This window comes from Panthera uncia, chromosome D1 (genome assembly GCF_023721935.1).
Source record: "Panthera uncia isolate 11264 chromosome D1, Puncia_PCG_1.0, whole genome shotgun sequence".
Classification (NCBI taxonomy): Eukaryota; Metazoa; Chordata; class Mammalia; order Carnivora; family Felidae; genus Panthera; species Panthera uncia.
Genome location: NC_064808.1, coordinates 54,777,879 through 54,803,724, shown reverse-complemented (window position 1 = coordinate 54,803,724; position 25,846 = coordinate 54,777,879). Strand labels below are relative to the sequence as shown.

General features: G+C 39.8%; 1 protein-coding gene across 1 annotated transcript in view; it reads right to left on the bottom strand.

Moving 5' to 3' along the window:
• The window catches only part of MRPL48 (mitochondrial ribosomal protein L48), a 68,359-nt gene that overhangs the window by 36,859 nt on the left and 5,654 nt on the right, over window positions 1–25,846 (bottom strand). The window contains exons 3-6 of the mRNA XM_049640491.1: window positions 24,928–25,032; window positions 16,177–16,341; window positions 7,000–7,052; window positions 4,068–4,105 (exon numbers count right to left, since the gene is read on the bottom strand). Coding sequence (XP_049496448.1) covers window positions 4,068–4,105; window positions 7,000–7,052; window positions 16,177–16,341; window positions 24,928–25,032 — 361 coding nt within the window. The remainder of the gene's footprint in view (window positions 1–4,067; window positions 4,106–6,999; window positions 7,053–16,176; window positions 16,342–24,927; window positions 25,033–25,846) is intronic.

The following is a 25,846-nucleotide window of genomic DNA, read 5'->3' as shown; positions in this document are numbered from 1 at the left end:
TAAATTATGAGGCATAATTTTTTACTATCAAAAAAATAAGATTTTTTTTTAAACCCAGTTTTGACCAGAGAATAGAAATGTAAATTAATACAGCTTCTCTGAAGGGCAATCTGATGATACTTACCAAAAATTTTAATCACAATCCATTGACTCAGCAATTTCAATTCCAGGAATTTATCTTACAGATGTACAGAAACAAGTTCACAAAGAAGTATAAAGATTGTTGCTGCAGCATTTTTTTTGAAATAGCAAAAACTAAGGACAACCTAAATGTCCAGCATTAAGACACAGTTATACACACATAAAATATATATGCTCGTATATGAACACAACTTCTTGAAAAATATATACGAAATTGTGATCAGTAGATACCACTGGGAAGTAAGACTGGGAAACAGAAAATTCAGCTTTTCATCATACACCTTTTTGTACAGTTTATATTTACGTTTATCCTATGCATCCATATAAGTGCATTTACAATTCTTAGTTGATAATTTTAATTGTAATTAAAAAAAAAAAAAAACTTTACTCAGAACACATACCAGTTCAAAATGAATTTTGCCTCTAATTGACAGGTAAGAGAAAGAGACCAAAGCTGGGAAATAAGTGCACTTGATCATAATCTCTTTTTAAAACAAAACGAAACAAAATAAAATGAACATCTAGCAAAATGTTAGTAATTGCCCAATCTGGGTTTTGTGATATATTATCTTTTTTTTCTCTTCCGTATTTTTTTAATCTTTCAAAATAAAAAGTGTAAAAGAGAAAAAAAACACGTTAAAAAAACAAACACAACACCTTTCCTGGACCCCACATTCCTCTCCACCTCCTTCTAATTCTCTCTGCTCCTGCTCAGAGGTCATAAAAACATTGTAACAGCTTTCTCTAGCTCTCCAACCCCTATTCACTTGTCAACTCACAGTTGACTTCCACAACTAGCCCCACCCCACCTACACAACACACTGCCTTCCTAAGATCACCAGTGACCTCCATGTTGCTAAAGACAAAGAATGTTAGGGTCTTATCTTTCATGATCTCTCAGCAGCACCCAGTGCTAACTCCAACATACTTGACCACTCTTTCCTTCTTGAAACATTCTCCTTGTGTCTGACATGAAATTATACTATGCTGGTTTTCTCCTACCAGTTTGGCCTCCTTTTTTCAACCTCATTAGCCATCTCTTTCACCCTCTACCCAGTTTTTAAATGTTGGAGTTCCTAAGGGCCTGATTCTTGGGCCTTGATCCCATTCACTGTCATGACGTCAATTAACATTGACAATATGATGGTTTCCAAATGTACAGTTTCAATCCAGACCTATAATTTGAATTCAGTATCAATGTATCCAATGGGCTACTATCCTCCCCATAGGCACTCCAATTCAACATGTTCAAAGCCAGACTCAAAATCTTCCCTTCAGGCACCTGGGTAGCTCAGTCAGTTGAGCATCCCGACTTTGGCTCAGGTCATGATCTTGCTGCTTGTGGGTTCAGGCCCTGCCTCCAGGCTTTGTGTTGACAACTTAGAGCCTGGAGCCTGCTTCGGATTCTGTGCCTACTCCTCTCTCTGCCCCTGCCCCTGCCCCACTCACGATCTGTCCCTCTCTCAAAAATAAATAAACGTTAAAAAAAATTAAAAAACAAAATCTTCCCCTTCGAACTGTCCAATATAAGGCAGTACATTCAAAATAACTATACTTATATCTTCAAGGTAGTAGAGACATATTCACTATGGATTAAGAAAAAAAAAGATTATAAAACATTACATCATTTGTTCCCATCACTGCAAAACAAACAAAATCCATCCCTCTATCCACCTACTTATGTATGTATGTATGTATGTATATATCTATGGAGAAAGAGATATAAATGCCTAGAAAAAGACCTGTTAGGATACACAACAAAATGTTAAACAATAACTTTTTTTTTAAACAATAATTTCTGAATAGTATTATTTTTATTTTCTGTCTACTTCAGCTTCTTGTGTATATGTATGTTTATTTCCCATGTTCTTTAAATGCATGTCTTTCAATTTTATAATTAGATATTCTTAGTTATTTTTTTTAAATCTCCTGAGAGGATGCCATATGAAGTTCAGGGCACCTGAATCGGGGCACCTGGGTGGCTAAGTTGGTTAAGCGTCCGACTTGGGCTCAGGTCATGATCTCATGGTTGGTTCGTGAGTTCTAGTCCTGCATCCATCTCTCTGCTGTCAGCAGGGAACCTGCTTCAGATCTTCTGTCTTCTTCTCTCTCTACCCCTCCCCCATTTGTACTCTCTCAAAAATAAATAAACATTTTTTAAAAAATGAAGTTCAGGGCATCTGTTATGAAATTTTCTTGCTTAAATGGTTTAATTTAAATCTTGTCAAGCTTTTAGATCTAACTTCCAGGTTGTAGGAAGGAGACAGAACATGTTCTACAACACCAGTAGGAAACAATCAGACAAATCAAGAAGGGAGGACATTCTATAAGACAGATGGTCTGACCTAGTCAAAAAGTTACTGTTATGTAAGTGATGAATCATGGGAATCTACTCCCGTAGCCAAAAGCACACTGTATGCACTGTATGTTAGCTAACTTGACAATAAATTATTTTTTTAATGTTACTATTAGAGAGAAATAAAAGTGGTAGAACTGCTCTAGATTAAAAGTGACATAACAGTGAAATACAAAGTGGGAAATTTCACAGGCTTTTGGTTATAAACAATGCCCAGAAAAGACATTTTGCAGGTAATTACTGAAATGGATAGAGTATTAGATGATATGGGAGCATTACTATTAATTTTCCTGAGTGAGATGATAGTATTGCAGTTCTTTAACAGAATGTAGAGAATGTTCTTACTTCTAGAAATGCTGAGCTGTTTAAGAGTGAAGTGTCATGATGCCTGATAGAGAAAGCAAAATGTTAACAACAAATTATTCTAAATGATGGGTAGAGAGGCACCTGGGTGGCTCAGTCGGTTAAGTGTCCGACTTCGGCTCAGGTCATGATCTCACTGTTCATGGGTTTGAGCCCCACGTTGGGCTCTGTGCTGACAGCTCAGAGCCTGGAGCCTGCTTCAGATTCTGTGTCTCCCTCTCTCTCTGCCCCTCTCCTGCTCACACTGTCTTTCTTCAAAAAAATGAATAATAATTAAAAATAAATAAATAATTGGTGGGTAGAAAAGTGTTCACTGTATGTTCTTAGGGAAAAAATTCTTTCAAGACTGTAAGCTTTCCAAATGGCAAGGACTGTATCCTCTCAACGTTGTATCCCAGCACCTGAAACACATCTTGGTACAATAAATGTTTGTTGAGAGAATGAATAAGTAAAAATAAGCTCATATTTTGAGATGCTGGGCAGTGGGGCTGGTAGAAATGGTGATGCTCTACATACTGCTGCCATCTTCTGAAGAAAAATAATAGATGTAAAACCTCTTTATGTACTGCTGACATATGTGAGGCGCTCAGTAAACGTTAGTTCCCTTCTTTTCTCCCTTTCCTTTGCCTCTGACTCTTTAGGCAGATGACAGATGTCATTAAAATCAAACAGCTACTTTGAAACTTCTCACATAATAGACAAAGCAAAAAGGGCAAGTAATTGGGTTGAAGCAGATTGAAATTTATTGAGTTAATCAGATTGAATGGACATTTATTTTGGACAAAATACTGTAAGAAAAGCCCTTGCCTGGTAGATGATAGACATGAAATACAGGTCTGAAATAGTAGCAATTACAATTATAATAATTAATTTTAGGTATTTTATCTCATTGAATCTTCAAATAATTCACTGTAGTTTGTACTATAATTATCCTCATTGTTTTAAGTGAAGAAAGTAAGCTATGGCGAGGTAGCCAAAGGTCACAGAGTAAGTATGCGGTAGAGCTGGAATCCAAACTTCCTATAGAGCTCTTGCTCTTAACCACTACTTTAGATTCTTGCCCATTGCCCAATTCCACGTGAGGGGTGGAATGTGGTCCCAGCCACTCTTCTCAAAGATATGTTAGGAATCTTTCTAGACAAAATTATTACAGATCATTAGAGGGTCACTTAAAGCAGGCAGACTATATCAGGAAATAACCACATACCTGCAGAACAGATGGGATTTTCTCCTGAAGTTCTGAATCTAAAAAGAGGGAAAGAGTATGCTGAATAAAATTAGATACCCACATTTAATCTATACCATTACCAAAACGTGTATGCCTCTCATTAAGGATAAGTCAATGCTAGAAATTCCCTTATTCCCTCTTTCCCGTCTTTCCACAAACATTATTAAGTGCCTATTGTGTGCCAGACATCCTAAGGATATAAAAATAAGTAAAATGTCTCTCTCTATAGTCTAGTTGGGAGGGAGACATGTAAACAAATGTGAGCCACAATACATTGCTGATCCAGAATGAAAACTTATACAAGATTTGGTGGAACATGAAGGAAAATGTGGTCATTTCTGCTAGAGGGGGTAAAACTGTTTGACTGGAGTTTTAAAAATGAAGAACTGTTCTCAACTATTTAGCCTTAAGGAAAAGCATTCCAGGCAGAGGTATGAAAGTGGTATGTTTGGGGAACAGCAAGCAGCTGGATATGGGTAGAACTTAAGCAGCAGGGAAAAGGGGAGTTGGTGAAAGAGGTTCTCCTGGGCCAGGTGAGGAAGAACCTCGTATGCTGTGATAAGGAGTTTGGTCTTTACTCTGTATAGGCAGTGGGAAGCTCCTAGCCGAGTTTAAGCACAGGAGTGACATGATCAAGTTTAAACTTTGGAAAGTTAACCTTGGCAGCAGGTGAGCAATGAATGGGAAGAGGTGAGACTGAGGCAAAAGAACTAGTGAGGTGGTAGTCTTGCATTATTAGAACATGCTCAGGGAGTGGAGAGGAAAGGACAGCAATGACTGCAGACTGAATACAGAAACCAAAGAACATGGAAGAGAATAATACGGCTCTGTCAGCTCACTAGGTTATCAGGTTCAGCATCCTGCGAAGTTTTGAAACTAAATTACGGAACAAGTTGGGAGACCAGCAGATCCGTGATTAAATGCTGACTCTACCATGTTCAAACTGTGACCTTCAACAAGTTTTTTAGATCTCTGTAACTCAGTTATCTCCTCTTTAAAATGCAGATAATAATAGTATAATCCCATGAGATTGAAAATCTATCTTAAACTCTCTGAGCCAGTTTCCTCTTTTGTAAAATGACAATATTTATATTTGTCCTGTCATGTTTTTGTGAAGATTAGAGAGAACATGTAAAATGGTTCTATAGTAACTACTTATTGAAGAGTTGACTGATTAATGATGGAAAAATAGATTAAGATGGAAAGGGAATAATAGGAGAGAGGCCTCAATAAATGTAAAGGATTAAAGAAATCATTCAGGCTCATGACTGTCATGTGGTCCAGGGAGATATACAATTCATTGTTTTATATTATATGGCCGCCACACATAAAACACTCAGTGAATATCTCTACTGAATAGAGAAATAAACCACCAAATGCCATTCATTATCATTTAGAGAAGATGGGAGGTAGCAAACTATATATGCAAGGCAGTGAAAAAAGAACTTGGGTTTGAATCCTAACTCCAACAACATATTAGCTATGTCATCTTAGAGCAATTAATTTACCTCTCTGTACCTAAGTTATTTATGTATAAAATTAAGATAATATGACCTGTTTCACGAGATCACTATAAGGATCTATTCGTTCATTAAACAAATATTTATTAAATGCCTACTATGTGCAAGACACCATTCTAGGCTCTAAGGATACAGCAGGAAACAACACTAACAAAATCCTTATCTACATGATACTTATATTCTAGGGGACAGATAGGGAAGACAATTTAAATATCTGGTATCTGTACACATACAATATATATAAAATGTGTCAGGTGATGATACCTGCAATGAAGAAAAACAAAGCAAGGTAAGGAAATAAAGTCTGATTGGGGTGGAGGGAGCTATTTTACATAGGGTAGTCATTGCAGACCTCTCTGATAAGATGACATCTGGGCACAAACCTGAATAAGGTAAGGGGGTCAAGCCATATGGATATCTAAGGGAAGAATGGGCAAAGATCCTGGGGTTCAGGAGAGTGCTTAGATCATCAAGGACTAGAAAGGGAGCCACCAGTGTAGCTAAAACTGAGTAAGTAGTAGTATGCGGATGAGGGAAAAGATTATGTAAAGCCTTGCAGGATATGGTGGAGTGTAGATTTTATTTTGAGTAAGATGGGATACCGTTGGAGAGTTCTGAGAGAGAAACTTGATTTTAAAAAGAACCACTCTGGGGGCACCTGGGTGGCTCAGCTGGTTAAGCCTCCGATTAGAGTTTGGCTCAGGTCATGATTTCCTGGTCATAAGTTCAAGCCCCACATCGGGTTCTGCACTGACAGCTCAGAGCTTGCTTGGGATTCTCTCTCTCTCTCTCTCTCTCTCTCTCTGCTTGGGATTCTCTCTCTCTCTCTCTCTCTCTCTCTCTCTCCCCCCCTCTCTCTCTTCCTCTATCAAAATAAATAAAAAACATTAATAAATAAATGGACCACTCCAATTAGAAGACAAAACTAAGTTTTGTCAAATACAAACTAAGTTTTGTCTTCTATCCTTCATGCTAAAATCAAAAAGAAGGAGGAACAGTTAGGAGGCAGGATGATGGTAATAAGGAAGATTAGAAGGAACTGGTCCCTAGTAGTTTAGCAAAACAGAAAACATGAGACCTGAAACTGGAGGTGAGAAATGGTCTGATTCTGTGTATATTTCATAAGTAGAGCTGAGAGGATTTGTTAAAGAATTGGATGTACAGTGAGAAAAATAACAGTGTCAAGACTGACTGCAAGAACTTTGGCCTGGGCAACTACATGAATGGAGTTGTCATTTACTGAGAATGGGGAAAGAGAAAAATGGCAGGAGAGTTAATACTTGAGATGTTTAGCAGACACACAAGTGGAGATGATGAAAGACAAATGATGGGTAAACCCTAGCCGAGTGCAAATATTGGCTATATTTAACCACTGTTATTAATATCCTTACCTTAAGAGAGAAAAGACTTGCTTAAAAATGGTATCATTCCTTGGACACAGCACCTACAGCAAAATAGCCATGTTAGGACAACCTTAACCATTCATAGCCTTCCAAGCACTTCTTCAAAAAGACGCTAGAAACTCAAAGCACACAAACCAAAAAGAACCCAAAGGCTCTTGTCTAGCAAAGATGATGTCCTTCAGTTGACAACAAATATGTAGGCAAACCAAAGTCATCTTCTTTCTTATTCCACCCACTATAGAAAATGCTAAAACAAAACAAAACAAAACAAAACACCCAGAAGTTCTCTTCCCATGCTGCTCTTTTTTTTTTTTTACCTTATTTTCCCTTTCCAATTTAATCTAATTTTTTTCTAATATCAGTCAACAACTATGCATCTGCCAAGCACAGGCACCATGCAAGGGACTTTCTTAATTCTTCCTTAATTTTCAACACACTGCAAGGCAATTTTACAGGTGAGACAGCTGAGGCCCACAGAATTTATATTCTAAGAAATTACAGCTAATAAGGGCCTAACAGGACTGTTTTACTCCAGAGGCTATGCCTCTGTTACAGCACAGTCTCAGTAATAATAATAATAATAATAATAATAATAATAATAAATGCCAATATCAACAAAACAATGACAGGAGACAGTAGCAGTGGCAACTTCCCTGAGTTTCCACCCTCCCCAGTTATTTCAAGCTCACTCTGCCCTACTGGCATCCACTTGAAAGATCAGTGGTATAACTTTACTAAGGGAGTGTTTAACATAGAGGTCTTTTTATAAAGTAACTAGATAATAAATACTAAATGTCCTAAGACTCTCTAATATAAAGAGACAGTCCTGTCCTCTACGGGTAACAATTTAAATCCCTTCAACATGTACATGTTAAAAACCTATTACACAAAGAAAGTCTGAGAAACTGTCATAGATAAGAGAAGCCTAAGGAGACGTGGTGACTAAATGTAATGACTAAATGTAATATAATATCCTGGATGGAATCCTGGAACAGAAAAATGACATTAGATTTTAAAAAAATGAAAGAAATAGGAAAAAAGATGGACTTTAGTTAATAATATATCAGTATCAGTTAATTAATTTATGAAAAGTGTAAGATAATAATAGTCAAAACTGGATGTGTGGTATGTGGAAATTCTCTGTACTATCGTTGCAACTTTTCTGTAATTCTAAAACTATTCTAAAATAAATTTTATTTTGGGGTGCCTGGATGGCTCAGTTGGTTAAGCTTCCGACTCTTGATCTTAGCTCAGGTCATGATCTCATGACTCGTAAGATCGAGCCCGGTATCAAGCTCTGTGCTGACAGCACAGAGCCTGCTTGGGATTCTCTCTCTCCCTCTCTCTCTGCCCCTCCCCTGCTCACACACACTCTCTCTCTCTCAAAATAAACAACAAAAAAATAGTTTTTTTAATATAATAAAATAAATTTTATTTTTTAAAAGGCTGTTATATGCCAACTACTGTGCTAAGTATTAAAGGGAATATAAAAACAAATGTAACAACATAGACAGACTTTGAAAATATTACACTAAGTGAAAGAAGCCAGTCACAAAGAGCCAGATATTGTATGACTCCATTTATATGAAATACCCAAAACAGGCAAACCTATTGAGAAAGAAAGTAGATTAGTGGTTGCCTACAGCTAGAGTCTGAGATGGTGGGGATGACACCTAAGGGATATGGGGTTTCTTTTTGGGGTGACCAAAATGTTCTAAAATAGACTGTAGTGAAGGATGCACACTCTGTGTGTGTGTGTGTGTGTGTGTGTGTGTGTGTGTGTGTGTTTTAAAGTAATCTCTAAGCCCAACATAGGGCTTGAACACATGCTCTTCCATACTCTACTGGATGACCCAGCCAGGCACCCCATACTCTGAATATATTAAAAGCCATTGAATTGTACACTTTAAATGGGTGAATTGTATGGTATATGAATTGTATCTCAACAGAGCTGCTAAAAAAATGTAAGCATAATCCCTGTCCTGTAGGAGTTTGAATGGCTGGAGATACAGACATACATCTATATTAAACAGCTAAGTGGGCACCTGGGTGGCTTGGTTGGTTGAGCTTCTGTCTGACTTTGGCTCAGGTCAGGATCTCATGGTTCATGACTTTGAGCCCGGCATCCAGCTGGCTGCAGTCAGTGCAGAGCCTACCTGGGATCCTGTCTCCCTCTCTCTCTCTGCCCCTCTCCCTCTTGCACTCTCTCTCTAAAAAATAAATAAGCCTTAAAAAATAAAATAAAATAAAAATAAACAGCTAAGCAATATACCACAAGCATTATATGATTTAAGACAAAATAGGTGATACGAATTATAAGCACCTCTGGCAAGAAATTCAGGTGGAGATGGCCAGGAGAAGTTCTTAGCGTTTGGGGTGATACAGACACTGAGAATCTGCTCAAAGTCATGAACATTCTCCCCAGAAGATTCACCCATACACCACTATGCTAAACTAAGAGCTCCTCAGGGGCAGAGGTCATGTTGTATTCTTCTCAGGCACGTTGTAGACTTTCAGTCAAGGTTTGTTTTTGTGAATAAATAAGTGATTAGAAAGTGAATGCCATTTATTAAGCACCCACATCTATTTTGTTGAGTACCTACCATGCATCTGAATCAGAATAAGTATTATTACCTCATTTTACAGTTGAAGAAATGGAGGTTAAGTAATCTACCCAAAGTCAAACAGCCACTATCAGAACTAGCATACAATCTTAGAATTCTCTGACTCTAAAGTCCATAATTTTCCCACCATTCTATATCCTCTCTCATATGTGTTAGTGCTTAAGAAATTGGGCTGGGGGTGATCAAATTTAGGAAAAGTCTCTCAGAGAATGTGAGGTCATGAAGATTGGAAAGGATATGAATAGATGGAAGGAAAGGCAAAATGCATAGGCAATCCTTAAAACTGCAATTAACCAGATACTAAAAGACTTTGTAATTATGTGCACAATATGCTTAACCTAATATTAGCCAGCATAAAAAGCAGGTAGGCAACGGGGAGCCTTGGGAGACAGGAGCTCCAGCTCCACCATCACACCTTGGCCAGTACTTCCCCTCTGTGAAGCTGGAGCAGATTAGCCTAAGATTCCTCCAGGCCCAAGGTCTATCAACCGTGACAAACAGAATAGAAATGAGTGAAGAAAATATATTAAGTGGGTTACCTCATACAGAAGAATTGGATGGGAAGAAAGATCTAGAGGACACTGATTTTTCCTCACTTTAATCATTCAGATTTCTGAGTCTCCACAAAAGCAAAGGATTTAATTATCTAAAAGCCAGGATTAAGGGTTGACAACTTTCTGGAAGACATTCAAATTGTAGCGTGAACTCTCCCTTTCAGCTCTGGGAAATGTGATTCCTCTTCCCTGCGATGCTCGGCATTATTTATCAGAACAAAAGTAATCTATTTTGGGACTGTATCCACAAATACCCACTCCCCCCCAATCAGCAAATGAAAAGCAGCGATAGCTCCACAGCAAATGGGAGAGGAGGTGGTGACGCTAGTGAATGAATGAATGAATGAGGACACAGCTGCTGCAGTGGGTTACAAAAATACTTGTGCCATGAGCTCAGGAGCCAAGAACCAGGGGACTGCGCATCTACAGAGAATTGAAGTCATGGGGAGAAATCTATACGGAATGAGTATCTTCACACACCCAGAACCCCAGGGTGAGTGGTGACAACAGTGAGTCAGGGGCCCATGAAAGCAACTGAAAGTTGTTTTACAAATATTAACAGAATACATTTCTATATCAACAAATATTTAAAGTAGCAGTTACATCACGTATTGAGTACCTTCTTTGTGGTAAGCAGTTTGTGTATACTATTTCAGTTCATCTTTACACTAATCCTCTGATAGAGGCATAATTGAGATAATTGCATCCATTTTATAGAGGAAAAACCAAAGGTTTAGGAAAATTGCCCAAAGTTATAGGTTTGATAAGAGGCACCAAGAATTCAAACCCAAGTCTGAGTGAATCTAAAGTCCATGCCTTCCATTCTACCACACTACCTCTCAAAAGAATGATACTAATTTATATTAGTATGAAATTCGTATGCTAATAATAATGGCATCAATAATCCCACCATTCGCTGAGCACCTGCTATATGCCAAACATCATTTCCCTTAATCCTCACAACTATTCTGTGAGGTAGGTATTTCTACCCGCATTTAACTGTGAGGAAACCAAAGCTCAGAAAGGTGAATTCATGTGCCTAAAGCACACAGCTGGCAAGTGGTGTTCTGGCCAACTTTTTCCTAAGTTCTTTCAAAATTGCTTTTGTTTGTAGTTTTCCCTTTGGCCAAGTCTCTTCCTCATATGTTTAATTTCTTGACTGTCCAAGTCCATCTTTGCATTGAGTCTTTATGGCTATTAGGAGCACAGATTATAGATTCACACAAACCTGGGTTTAAATACTGAAACTTCCATTTTAATAGCTAGCTGTCTGATCTTTGGCAAGTCACTTAAGAAATATTTGGCCTCTGGGGCGCCTGGGTGGCTCAGTCGGTTAAGTGTCCAACTTTGGCTCAAATCATTTCTCAGTTTGTGGGTTCGAGCCCTGCATCGGGCTCCATGCTCTGCCGGTTCAGAGCCTGGAGCATGTTTCAGATTCTGTCTCCCTCTCTCTCTGCCCCTCCCTACTCATGCTCTGTCTCTCTGCCTCTCAAAAATAAACATTAATTTTTTTTTTTTTTTTTTTTTTTAGGAAGAAATACATTGCTTCAGGGTACCTGGGTGGCTCAGTTGGTTAAGCATCTGACTCTTGGTTTCGGCTCAGGTCATGATCTCATGGTTCATGAATTCAAGCCCCGCATCAGGCTCTGTGCTGATTGTGCACAGACTGCTTGGGATTCTCTCTCACTCTCTTTGCCCCTCCCCTGCTCGTGCTTGCATGTGCGCACTCTCTGCCTCTCTCTCAAATAAATAAATAAATAAATAAATGTTAAAAAATATACTTGGCTCTGCATACTTACGATTTACTTACATGAAATGACCAGAACAGACAAATCCATACAGACAGAAAGCAGATCAGTGATTACATGGGGATGGGCAGAGGGGTGAATGAGGAATGACTGTTTATGGGTACAGAGTTTCTTCTTGCAGAGAAGAAAATGCTCTGGAATTAGATTTTGATGATAGCTGCACAACTCTGTAAATATACTAAACACCACTCAATTGTCCATCTTAAAAGGGTAAATATTACGGTATATGAATGATATCTCAATTTTTTTAAAAAGAAAGAAACGTCTGGCCTTCCACCATAACTGCTGGGTGGTACTTCTAGGCCACAGTTGACCTTTATTAAGCCCAATTTCCTACCTTCCTCCAGGGCTAAACTGTTTCAAAATACCTGTGGTTACCTGAAATTTAAGTCCAATCCCCTACCATCTCCCCAAGTCTCATCCCCACATTTCTCTGCACATTCTCCCTTGGTTCAAGTCCCACTGCTTCTCTCATTCCCAATATCTTCTGGGCCCTCTGGAACTCCAAACGTGTTCTCATTTCAGGGCCTTTGCACATACTCTCTCTGTCTGTCTGAATTCTAGCATTCTTTAAGTCTTAGTCATGTAACATCCTCAAGAAAACTTTCCTTACTGCTCAGATGTACCTGGATCCTGCTGTTATACACTCACATAGCACCCAGAATCTCTTTTGGGGCATTTATCACAATTAATTAAGTAGTTATATGCTTAATTGGCCTGTCTATTTTGCTAAGAATATAAGCTCCATGAAGACAGGAAACTGCTACATCCCAACACCTACCATACTCTGGCACATTGTGGGTGGTCAGTAAACATCTGCTGATTAAATTAATAAATCCATCCAAACCTCATTTCCTTATCTTTAAAGAGGTTATAAAAATATTTATCTCATAAGAGTTGTTGATACGATTAAATTAGATAATATATAAAAAGGACTTAGCAAGTGCAAGGCACGTTGTTAATGATCAAATTGGTAGCAGTGATGATGATGTGGTGATTGTTCAGCTCCTCATTTATTAAACAATATGTACTTTAGTGTGTGACAGGTGTTAAGGAGAAAACCATGAACAAAATAGTAAAATATCCCTGTCCTGCAGAGCTTACAGTCTAATAGTAACCAGAAAATAGCCAACTTCCTGGCCACGTTCCTGGGCTTTGGGACTCCCTGCCTTTCTAGGCACCCTGAAACTTGTGCCCTCCTATGTCACATCTTATATCCTCCTAATTCATGTCTGTTGGTTTGTCATTTGCTTCAGTCCTCACTGCTCTTTGTTTACATGAACTCTACCCCACGTTAGACTTCAATGTTTTTAGTTGAAAACACCTTACAATGAGATCAGTACCCAAGGTTGCTCCTTCTGGCATACCTTTTGTGATCACCACACCTCACCTAATCATATCCTTGTGGTTCAGAGGTATGGTAATCCCAGAGGGAAGAACAGTAATCTCAGGGTGAGTGACATTCAGACCTAAGCCTGATATTCCAGGACCATCCATTTTATGTGGAAAGTAACTCCGCAGGTGAGTCATTACTCATTCGCTGGTATGTTCTGACTTCCACAGACATCATCCTGCCATCTTGATCAATCAGTATGTTTTCTGGGGTTTGATGAATATCGGCATTATGGTCTTAACACTACTTCTACTTACTACTTCTATTGACCCAAAGAGGTATGTAATCCCACCCTGTTTTATTCCACTAAAGCAGGGCTTTTCACTCATCTCAAATGTGAGATGACTGTAAGCTAAAAACTCCTTGGGCTCCTAAGGAAAGAACACTGAGCTAAGAGTCTGAAGTTCTAGTCCCAGCTCTACCATTTACTTGCATGTAATGTCAATTTTTGTTCAGTCACTTATTCACTCAGTATTTATCAGGAGCTACTTTAGGCCAAGTACACTGTGGGCTGGGTACATATAGACATAAAGAAAATACAGTTGGGGGCGCCTGGGTGGCTCAGTCGGTTAAGCGTCCGACTTCAGCTCAGGTCACGATCTCACAGTCCGTGAGTTCGAGCCCCGCGTTGGGCTCTGGGCTGATGGCTCAGAGCCTGGAGCCTGCTTCCAATTCTGTGTCTCCCTCTCTCTCTGCCCCTCCCCCGTTCATGCTCTGTCTCTCTCTGTCTCAAAAATAAATAAACGTTAAAAAAAAAAAATACAGTTGCCTACTCTCAAATCTTTCTAGTGAAGGCAGGAGATGTGCAAATTATTTATTACACTGCAATGTGAGAGCAGTGTAATGGGCTGTACAGGTCACAAAGATGGAAAGGACTGGGAAGGTTAAGGAAGGTTTTGGTTCTCCTCATCTGTGAAATGAGGAATGAAAAAGGAAAAGTAGTTGGGTCTTAGGAGAGGTAGAAAATCTTGGCTCCAGTCTCAGCTCCACCACTTAAATGGCTGTTGACCTATTTAAAAAAAGAGCATTCATTCATTCAGGCATTCAGTAGAATATTTGAGAACTATTATGTACCAGACACTGTGCCAGTAGCTTGCTTCCATTTCCTGATTTGTTGTGCCTGCCAAGATTATCTCATAATACTGTGAAAATCAAATGAAACTATGCAAATGAAAGCAGTATATAAACTGTGAAATAATATCAATATTCCTGCATATATTCCTTCACACCTTACAAACTAATCTTATTTACATTATCTTGTATAATCTTTACAACAATTCCATATGGTGGGCATTATCATCTGCATTCCATAGATATGAAACTGAAGCACAGAGAGCTCAAATAACCCACCTAAGGTCATATACCTCACAAGAGATAGAATCTGGGTGTGATGCAAGTCGCATGGCTTTTCCTTATAAACGTAAAGTATTAACTAACACTTCCAGACAGGCTGAGACAAAGATGGTCACAAGACTACATATGATTAGATGCCAAAAGATAACACTAGCTAGTTGAGGCATTTTAGACAATGTGGTCAGAAAGGTTTTATGGAAAAGATGAGACCTGAGCTGGGTGCTGAGCGATGGAGCATTTGGATGGGTGGTGAGAAGGTGAGGACACTCCAAGTGAAGACTCTCTGGCCAAAGCAATAGAGCAGAGTGGAAGAACAAAATCAATAACAAAGGTGTCTGAAAGGTAACAGTGGCATCAGACTTGGAGAGGTCCTATCTGCCCTTGAATCTTTAGGTGACGCCCTAATGACAGATTTCCATGGGGTCTCCTGTAGTAGAGAATGGTAGAAAACAGTATTCCTTGAAAAATTATCCCTCCCTTTCAGCAGTCCTCAGAATAAAAAGAAATACAGCAGGAGCACAGAGTCACCAATCTATCTTTAACAATGGAATTTTGAAACTTCCTGATTTTTTTCTATTATCCTTTCACCAGATCTGGCCAAATTCTCACAATTAGGCTGAGGTGAACATCAGTGAGTTATTTCATAAAGAAGCAAGGTGTGCACCATTAAGGAAACAAGCCTAAAGACATTCAGGGCCCACCTGAAGATACCTACTGGTAGTTCCATGAACAGCAAAGATCATGCTGATCTGTACATCATGGAGACATAATCTCTACAATTAACGGCTAAAATACAATTTTAACAAAAATTGCTAAAAGTAAGACATCATTCTAAGCATCATGATATATCTAAAACAACACACCTGTAATCTGTTCGTCTGTTAAAAGGGCAAGAGAAGACCAAGGACTGCCTTTACCGTGATTCAGACGGTTTTACTGAAGTCATTTAAATAGGGTTTTGTTAGGTAAAATTTTAGCTTATTATCCTTTTCTTATCGTCAAGTAGCCTCACATCCTAATCAGGTCACCAAGTTAAAACACTCTGGAAGTTGATTACTTAACGCAAAAATAAAAATGACCTGCTCAAGGTCACAGACATTGTCGGAACCAGCATAGGTTCCGACAATCTCTAAGAGTTTTCCACTGTGCGGCTCTTCCCTTTCCAGGCCAATGAGTAGCGAGGGTGGCTAGCGGAGGGGGCGTGGCTAGCGGAGGGGGCGTGGCCCACGGGTAATCGCAGCTGTGTTCGCCCGGGGAGGAGTGGATGAAACACAACCCTTTGACCGCAAGAAGCCGCGGGTGCTGCCGGGAGAACCTTGTTCTCTCCAGTGTTTCATACCCGGATGTCTGCAGAGGCCGTGATAGCCAGGCGGCCACCACCCACCTCTAGTCTCCCCACCACCTCCGCCGCGCCCAGCGTGCGTGGAACCTACCTTTCCTAGAGCTCCGTTCATCCTTTGCTGCTGCGGCCGGTAGTTGTGCAAGCTGAAGACCCGCCCAAGCTGCAGCGATCTCCCGGCGTCTGGAAACACTGACGGAACACCTCGCCTGGGTCCAGTATCAATATCCGACCGAGACACATTCAATCCCTGCAGCACCTTGGTTCCGGTAGCTTCTGAGACTCAGTATCTAGAAATCCCTTCAAGACTGCCCTAACCACGGCTTAAATGTCACCTTCACTGCAATTTTTCCAGGCAGAATTCATTGCCACATCTATGTTGTCCCAGTGTTTTGCACACAATTCTGATATTTCATCCAACATACAATGTATTAATTAATTGTTACTGTCTCTTTCACATATTTGTGAGTTCCTCAAGGACTGAGATCCTGTATGATTCATTCATTCCAGTGGCTAGCACAGGACATGGAGAACTGACTTCTAACATTGATTTAAAAGCTGATTGGCCCTAAGCGAGTTTTTCTGACGTTCAGTTGCCTTGTAATTAATAATTGATAATAACTTTCTTTTTTTATTACTTAAAAAAAATTTTTTTAGTGTTTATTTTTGAGAGAGACAGAGCACAAGCAGGGGAGGGTCAGTGAGAGGGAGACACAGAATCCGAAGCAGGTTCCAGGCTTTGAGCTGTCAGCACAGAGCCCTACTTGGGACTGGAACCCATGAACCGTGAGATCATGACCTGAGCCTATGCTCAACTGGGTGAGCCACCCAGGCACCCCAATAATAACTACTTTCCACTGAGTGACAATTATGTGCAATGCATTGTGCTCAGAGCATCACTTAATTTATTCCCCACAAGACTGTTAGTGAAATATTATCACTTGATTTTAGATATAAGGATATTCCAAGAGGTTAAGAGACTTCTTCCAGGCCAACCAACTGAAGCACAGCTGAGTTTCAAACTCAGTCTCCTTATGCAAAGTGTTTTCCCTCTTATATAAGCCTTCTCACATGAGATAATGATGACACTGCACATTCATTTACTTTACACACCTTAACCATTTACTTATCATAACATAGTGCCAGTCCTCTTATTGAATCTTGGGAATACGGAGATGAATATTACATGGTCCCTGAACTTAAGTAGCTCATAGGGAATTTCATCAAACTAAAAAGCTTCTGTGCAGCAAGGGAAAAAATCAACAGAGTGAAAAGACAACCTACAGAATGGGAGAAAACATCTGCAAACCATACCTCTGCTAAGGGGTTAAAACCCAAAGTATATAAGGAATTCAACTCAATAGCACTCAAAAATTTTTTTTTAAGTTTACTTATTTATTTTGAGAGAGAGAGAGAGAGAGCACACATGCACGTGCTCGAGCAGGGGAGGGACAGAAAGAGAGGGAGAGGGGGAATCCCAAGCAGGCTTAGTGCTGTCAGGGCACAACTGGATGTGGGTCTTGAACCCATGAACCGTGAGATCATGACCTCAACCAAAATCAAGAACCCAACACTCAACCGACTGAGCCACCCAGGCACCCCAATGGCACTTTATTTTAAATGGACAAAGGCAATTGCCACAACATGGATGGGCCTAGAGGATATTATGCTAAGTGAAATAGGTCAGAAAGAGAAAGACAATTACCATATGATTTCACTTATCTGTAGAATCTAAAAAACAAAATAAACAGATTCTTAAATACAGAGAACGAATCAGTGGTCCAGAGGGGAGATGGGTGGGGGTGGGCAAAATAGATGAAGAGGATTAACAGGTACCAACTTAAGTTATAAAATAGGTCATGGAGATGAAAAGTACAGCATAGGGAACACAGGCAATAATATCGTAATAACCTTGTATGGTGACAGATGGTAACTACACTTATCATAGTGACCACTGAGTAGTACATAGAAGTGTTAAATCAATATATATGTTGTACACTTGAAACTAATATAACATGGTATGTCAATTATAAATCAAGAATTTTTTAAATGGGCAGAGGACCTGAATAGACATTTCTCAGAAGAAGACACACAAATGGCCAACAGTACGTAAAAAGATACTGGGGGCGCCTGGGTGGCTCAGTCGGTTAGGCGGCCAACTTCAGCTCAGGTCATGATCTCGCGGTCTGTGAGTTCAAGCCCCGCGTCGGGCTCTGTGCTGACAGCTCAGAGCCTGGAGCCTGTTTCAGATTCTGTGTCTCCCTCTCTCTGACCGTCCCCTGTTCATGCTCTGTCTCTCCCTGTCTCAAAAATAAATAAAACGTTAAAAAAAATTTTTTTTTAAAAAGATGCTGAACGCACTCTCAACAATAGCCAAATTATGGAAAGAGCCTAAATGTCCATCAACTGATGAATGGATAAAGAAATTGTGGTTTATATACACAATGGAATACTACGTGGCAATGAGAAAAAATGAAATATGGCCTTTTGTAGCAACGTGGATGGAACTGGAGAGTGTGATGCTAAGTGAAATAAGCCATACAGAGAAAGACAGATACCATATGGTTTCACTCTTATGTGGATCCTGAGAAACGTAACAGAAACCCATGGGGGAGGGGAAGGAAAAAAAAAAAAAAGAGGTTAGAGTGGGAGAGAGCCAAAGCATAAGAGACTGTTAAAAACTGAGAACAAACTGAGGGTTGATGGGGGGTGGGAGGGAGGGCAGGGTGGGTGATGGGTATTGAGGAGGGCACCTTTTGGGATGAGCACTGGGTGTTGTATGGAAACCAATTTGACAGTAAATTTCATATATTAAAAAATAAAAAATAAATAAATTTAATCACACACACACACACACACACACACACACACAAAGATGCTGAACATCACTACTCATGAGGGAAATGCAAAACAAAACCACAATGAGATATTATCTCACACCTGTTAGAATGGCTATTATCAAAAAGACAAAAGCTAAGTTTCAGCAAGGATGTGGAGAAAAGGAAACCCTCGCACACTGTTGGTGAGAACGTAAATTGGTATATCCACAATGGAAAACAGTATAAATAGCGAATATATAATGAAATATTATACCAGCCTTTCAAAAGAAGGAAATCCTGTCATTTGTTAAAACATAGATGAAACTGGAGGATATTATGCTGAATGAAATAAGATGGGCACAGAAAGACAGATACTCCATGATCTCACTTATACTTGGAATTTAAAATAGTTGGACTCATAGAAGCAGAGTAGAGAATGGTGGTTACCAGGGGCTTGAGCAGGACCGGGGGGCAGAATGGAGAAGTGTTGATCAAAGGGTACAAAGTTCCAGTTACGCAGGATAAATTAAGTTTAGAGATCTAAAGTACGACATGATAACTATAATTAATAATACTGTATTGAATACTGCAAATATGCTAAGAGAGTAAATTTTAGGTGCCCTCATCACAAAAGATAACTATATGAGGAAATGGTATGTTAACTAGTTGAACCACAATAATCATTTCATTATGTATATATATCAAATCATCATATTGCACACCCTAAATATTTATAATTTTTTAAGTGGCTGGTAGAGATCAGTAGGGAAGTCAAATTATAAACAATTATAAAGCAATAAGGGATTCTAACTACAGAGATATGCACATAAACTCTGTGTATGAAGGGAGAACATGGTCACATAAAATCAACGTCAAGTGAAATAATAAATATGCAATTATTTTATTGTTGCTGTTATTATTGCTGCTACTGATTTTGTTGTTTTTGTTTTCCTTAACAAGGAAAAGATGTAAAACCTGGTAAATATGAATGGGGCTTCAGTGATAGGGAGTTTGCTTTGGTGTCAGAAACCCTGTCAAGATCCCTTAACCTATTGTTTTATCAATTTTTCCTATGATGAAATTCCAAGGAGCTGCAAAGGGCTAAGTAGGTAAATCTATGCCCCCCAAAGGTAGCCCTTAATCTCTTAGGGGCAGAGTTGCTAAGAGATCATCTAAAGGGACAAATTCATAGTTAAGTGATGCTCTGAGCATACAGCATTGCATATAGTGGTCACTTAATAGAAGGCAGTTATCAATTATTATGAAGCAAACAGGGTGCCTGGGTGGCTCAGTCGGTTGAGTGTCTGACTTCGGCTCAAGTCATGATCTCGTGGTCTGTGAGTTCGAGCCCCGCGTCGGGCTCTGTGCTGACAGCTCAGAGCCTGGAGCCTGCTTTGGATTGTGTGTCTCCCTCTCTCTCTGCCCCTCCCTCACTCATGCTCTCTCTCTGTCAAAAATAAAATAAACATTAAAAAAATTATTATGAAGCAATTGAATGTCAGAAAGCCTCACTTAGAGTCAATCAGCTTTTACCTATTTTTTTTTAAGTTTACTTCTTTCTTTTAGTAATCTCTAAACCCAACATCAGGCTCAAACTCACAACCCCAAGATCGAGCATTGCATGGTCTACCGAATGAGCCAGCAGGCACCCCTCAATCAGCTTTTAAATCAAGGCTAGAAGTCAGATCTCCATGTCTTGTGCTAGCCACTAGAATAAATTAATCAGATAGGATCTCAGTTCTTGAGGAACTCACAATTTAATATGTGGAAGAGATAGTAACAAATAATATATAGTATAGTAAATGAAATAGCAGAATTACGTGCAAAATATTGGGACCACACAGAGATGGCAATTAATTCTGCCTGGAGAAATAGCAGATAAGTCATCCCTCCTCCACCACAGTGACTGTTTTTTTTGTTTTGTTTTGTTTTTTGCCTGCACGGGGTATCTAAAAGCTGTTGAGATTTTAGAAAAAAAACAAAACAAAACTATCGAGTTCTTAGTTTGTGCCAGGTCAGGTCTTTCCAGGTATATAGGTTCATTCAACTCCCCCAATGCCTGTGTGAAGTTGAGAATCACTCACTCGTTTCATAGATGAGGAACAAAGAAACAAAGAAGTTACCTAGTTAACATAAGTCATGCTGCAGGTGATGACCTACCTGATTTCAGCACCTGTGCTCCTTCTGTTCCACCGGATGGTGACTATAGGTTTCCAAAAGGGCAGATTGGCTAGGCCAGAGAGTTTCCTTCCTTGTCTAGCCCAGGCCAATGTAACCTGGTAAGATACAAAACCTATCTTTGTACTGTTCATACACTCTGAGGAGGGAGAAAGCTGAGGGGAAGCGGGATAAGAAGGAAGAAAGGGACAATTAATTCTGTTGGCAAAGCACAAGGATTTTTCAAGACAACTAGAATACTTTAAAAGGTCAGGAATCTAGGACCCGAAAGGAAGGTGAAGTCAGTATATATGGATGTAAAGACACCATAGCAGCAATATCTATTAATGTGTTGGAATGGATATTATTGTTTCCAAGCTCAGTTGATGATGTCATGTGTTATAAAGGAATATGAGCTTGCTGAGTTTGCCAGAAAGACACTTTCATACAGATGTGGCCAGAAATCCTTGTATCTGCAGCTATTCTGTAATTTCTCTGGCTTATTTTGTCTTTAGCCTCTAAAAACTAAGACTCCCTTAGAGAAACCAAGATAGCTCAACACAGGCCAACTTTCCAGGTACCAAGTCTCCTGCTTTCTTGCTTTATCCTCCTACAGACTATGAGCTGCCCAAGGTAAAGGATGTACCTTATTCATCTTTGTATGTCCAACATCTAGTCCAGGGCCTGGCCCATAGTAATATGCATCTGGTGAACTGAAATGAAAGCTTCCTATTCTTCTTTCTCTTTTTTCTCCTACCTCTATGACATCATTCTTGTCTGTACATCCACAAGTGGCATAGTAGACACATAAAGATGGGAGAATGTGCAGAGAATATGGGCTCAGATCCAACCCTGCTTCCATCATTTACCCACTGTGTGATTTGTTATTATTATTATTGTTGATAATAATAATAATATTATTATTATTATTTTAAGTAGGCTCCACACTCAATGTGGGGCTTGCACTCATGACCTGGAGATCAAGAGTTGCACCCTCTACCAATTGAGCCAAGCTGGGTGCCCCACTCATGGTGTGACTTTGAAAAAGAGAGACTAGTGAATGTTTCAGGGACTTCAAGTTTAACTGAAATGTGTATATAAAGAAATATTCTCCCTGGCATGTGACCTGCTGCCACCCCCCCCCCTTATTTCCTGAAGCTCCTTGGGCCATCATCCTAGAGTGGGAAATAGATTGAGGCTCACCAAATTCCTCCTGACCTCCCCAGTGGGAGAAATAGAAGAAAACGGGTAGAACATTTGAATGCCACCTGTAAAGGTTGCCTGAAACAAATCCTTTTGGGTCCATGTTCTGGATAGTTTTGCCTTCATGATGAGTGGATATTATAAGAGAGGCAGCTAAGATAGTAGGGCTAAGGATAACAGAACCAAATAGTAATTTGTGATCACTTAACTTTAAAAAATGATTACGGGGCACCTGGGTGGTTCAGTTGGTTGAGCATCCGATGCTTGATTTTAGCTCAGGTCATGATCTCAAGGTTTGTGGGATCAAGCCCTGCATCTGGCTCTGTGTTTGTGGAACCTGCTTGGGATTCTCTCTCTCCCTCTCTCTCTCTAGGCCCTTCCCTGTGCATGCTCTCTCTCTCAAAATAAATAAATAAACTTAAAAAAAAATTTTGGGGCGAGGTGCCTAGGTAGCTCAGTTGGTTAAGCATCTGACTGATCCTCCCAGCTGGGGTCATGATCTCATGGTTCCTGAGTTCAAGCCCTGCCTTGGGCTCTGTGCTGACAGCACAGAGCCTGTTTGAGATTCTCTCTCTCCCTGTCTCTCTGCCTCTCCCCTGCTCTCTCTCTCTCTCTCCCTCTCAAAACAAACAAACAAACAAACAAACAAACTTTAAAAAATTATTGGGGCACCTGGGTGGCTCAGTCAGTTAAGCCTCCAATTCTTGGTTTATGCTCAGGTCATGATCTTTCAGGTTCGTGAGATCAAGTCCCACATTGGGGTCTGCATGGTCAGCATGGAGCCTGCTTGGGATTCTCTCTCTCTCCTCTCTCTCTCTCTCTGCCCCTTCCCCACATCGAGGTCACTTTCTCTCAACACACTATTTGCATTGTGAACATTTTTAAAGGAGTAATTTTTTTCACCTAAAAGATTAACACAGATATTATTGTGTTTATTGTTTTGTACTTTTCAAACAACTTACATGAACATTATGCAATTTTTATCAAAGTTACGATAGGTAAGTTTTCTCACTTTGTAGATAAAAAACCAAAGGGAAGAAGATAGGTGGCTTGCCTAAGCTTAAACAACTTGGACGTGGCAAAAAACAGGGTAATGACAATATATTTCTAGCTCTGGATGTTGCTTCTAATGGTCAACAACACCAACACCAAAAGCAAACTACAAGTGCTGAGATCCTCCCATTGCCAATCTCAAAAACACTTGGTGAACTGGTGTCTATACAGTACACGTGAATTTGGGCCACAAGCAACTTTACTGAGGGACTCACAGTGAGGTCTTTTCCCAGATAAGAATGGAGGCTAAGTGCACTGAAGCACCAACTTCTTTAGCCTTGTAAATTCCCCTCCCGCTCCAGACAGAGGTCTCCTAATATTTGTCCACTTTATCTTTTTTTTTTTTTAAGATTTTTTTTTTAAGTAATCTCTACACCCAGTGTGGGGCAGGAACTCACAACCCTGAGATCAAGAGTCACGTGCTCTACCAACTGAGCCAGCCAGGAGCCCCAACTTCATCTCATACTTAGTCCTGAGCAGTGTATTCTTAAAGGAGTATTCTTCATTTTTCTTCGTATCCCAATAATTTAGCACAGGTCATAGAACATAATGAGGCTCCAACAAATATTGAATGAAGTAATGAATGAAAGAATATTTAAAAGTTCTTAGTGATAATTATGGAGTTTAGATTTCTCCAAGATCTTGCAACACCAAAAAAACATGGAGGAACTTTGCCTTTCTGGCTTTATTTTTACAAGTCAACCTTCTGTAAAAGCCTAATTTCTTTTTAATGTTTATTTATTTTTGAGAGAGAGACAGAGACAGAGCGTGAGCAGGGGAGGGACAGAGAGAGAAGGAGACATAGAATCCAAAGCAGGCTCCAGGCTCTGAGCTGTCATCACAGAGCGTGACATGGGACTTGAACTCGTGAACCGTGAGATCGCGACCTGAGACGAAGTCGGACACTTTACCAACTGAGCTACCCAGGTACCCCCTCTATAAAAGCTTTAAAAAAACCCTGCTCCAGTCCTCAGCACAGCCACATCAGAGAAAGCCTTAGGGAAGAAGAGAGAATAAAGGGAGGCCCTTTTGAAGAATATGTTTGATCTCAGATTAAACTTCCTTTAAAGTAATAATTCTATGGTACCTGTTATAAAAAATTTCCCAACGTTGCCAAATAGCTCTAGTTTATGGCTAAAGTAAAAATATATGCATTAAGCTACCTCCAATTGAGAACTATTTTAGCTTCGGTAGAACTTCTTAGCTTCTATTCTTTGGAATGGTTTTGGTACAAAGAAAATCATACTTACAAGAAAAAATCAAAAGATAAAAGGCCAGAGGCGAAAGAGAGCTGGCTACCAGAAGGAAAGCCGGAAGGGAATGATGCTGACTCACCAGCCGACACTTTACCAGGAATTTTCTGCTTGTGCAGGTCTAGGCCCAGTGAGAAGGGATTACCTAACCCTGGAGAAAGGGAGAAAGGATGATGAAAGAGGCTGCAAGAGGGAAGCTCGAGTGGTTAGTGAGATCATAGAAGGCTGTAAGAAGGAAGGGTACAAAGAACCATTTATCAGGCAGCTAGGTGTGCCACTCAGTCAATCCTTCCAGAAACCCAGAACCTGTTCTCAGGTTAGTCCAGCCCAGCCTCTAGCACAGGGATACTGGGAGAGTACCTGGTGCACAAAGCTCGCCAGCACAGGGCCACTAGGATACTTGGACACCTGAGAGGCCATCCTCCTCCTCTCCTTCTGTACCTTGCACCAGATACCAAATGTATACTGAAAAACAAAACAAAACAAAACAAAAAACAGAAAGAACATAATTTCACTCTAGCAAACTATTCATAACCTCTAGTGCAATTCTCCTGCCTGGTAGCTTGGGATGAGGAGACACAGGTGCAGATTTTACACGATCATGGTGTGGAGGCAGATTTTGAAATAAATTCCTCATAGAATAATACTACCTCCTTGAACTACTGAGATAGGAGTTTCTAACTTTCATCTCCAGCTATCCTCTATCTTTATTTGAATGATCATTTTCTTTACCTCCATACTGCCCAAGGTCCACTTTCACAGTCTTCTACCTGAATTATTGTGCTGGCCTTCTCATTGATCTGCAAACCTTCAGTCTCATCCCCACCCCAGTTCATTTCCAAAAGCAGTCATTTGAAGCACATATAATGGAGATTATGATTTAACAAACAAAATAAAAATGGGGTGCCTGAGTGGCTCAGTTGATTAAGCATCTGACTTCAGCTCAGGTCATGATCTCATGGTTCCTGGGCTCGAGCCCTGCATTGGGCTGGACAGCTCAGGGCCTGGGGCCTGCTTCAGAGTCTGTCTCCCTCTCTCCCTGCCCCTCCCCCTCCCCCACTGCTCTGTCTCTCTCACTCAAAAATAAATAAACATTAAAAGAAAAAATTTAAACAAAATAAATCAAACAAAACTTTCAATAGCTCCTTACAGTTCTCTAATTTAACAACACACTCCTTACCTTGGCATTCATTGCTCTCATGATCCATCTCCAATTTACCTTTCTTTCTTTCTTTCTTTCTTTCTTTCTTTCTTTCTTTCTTTCTTTCTTTCTTTCTTT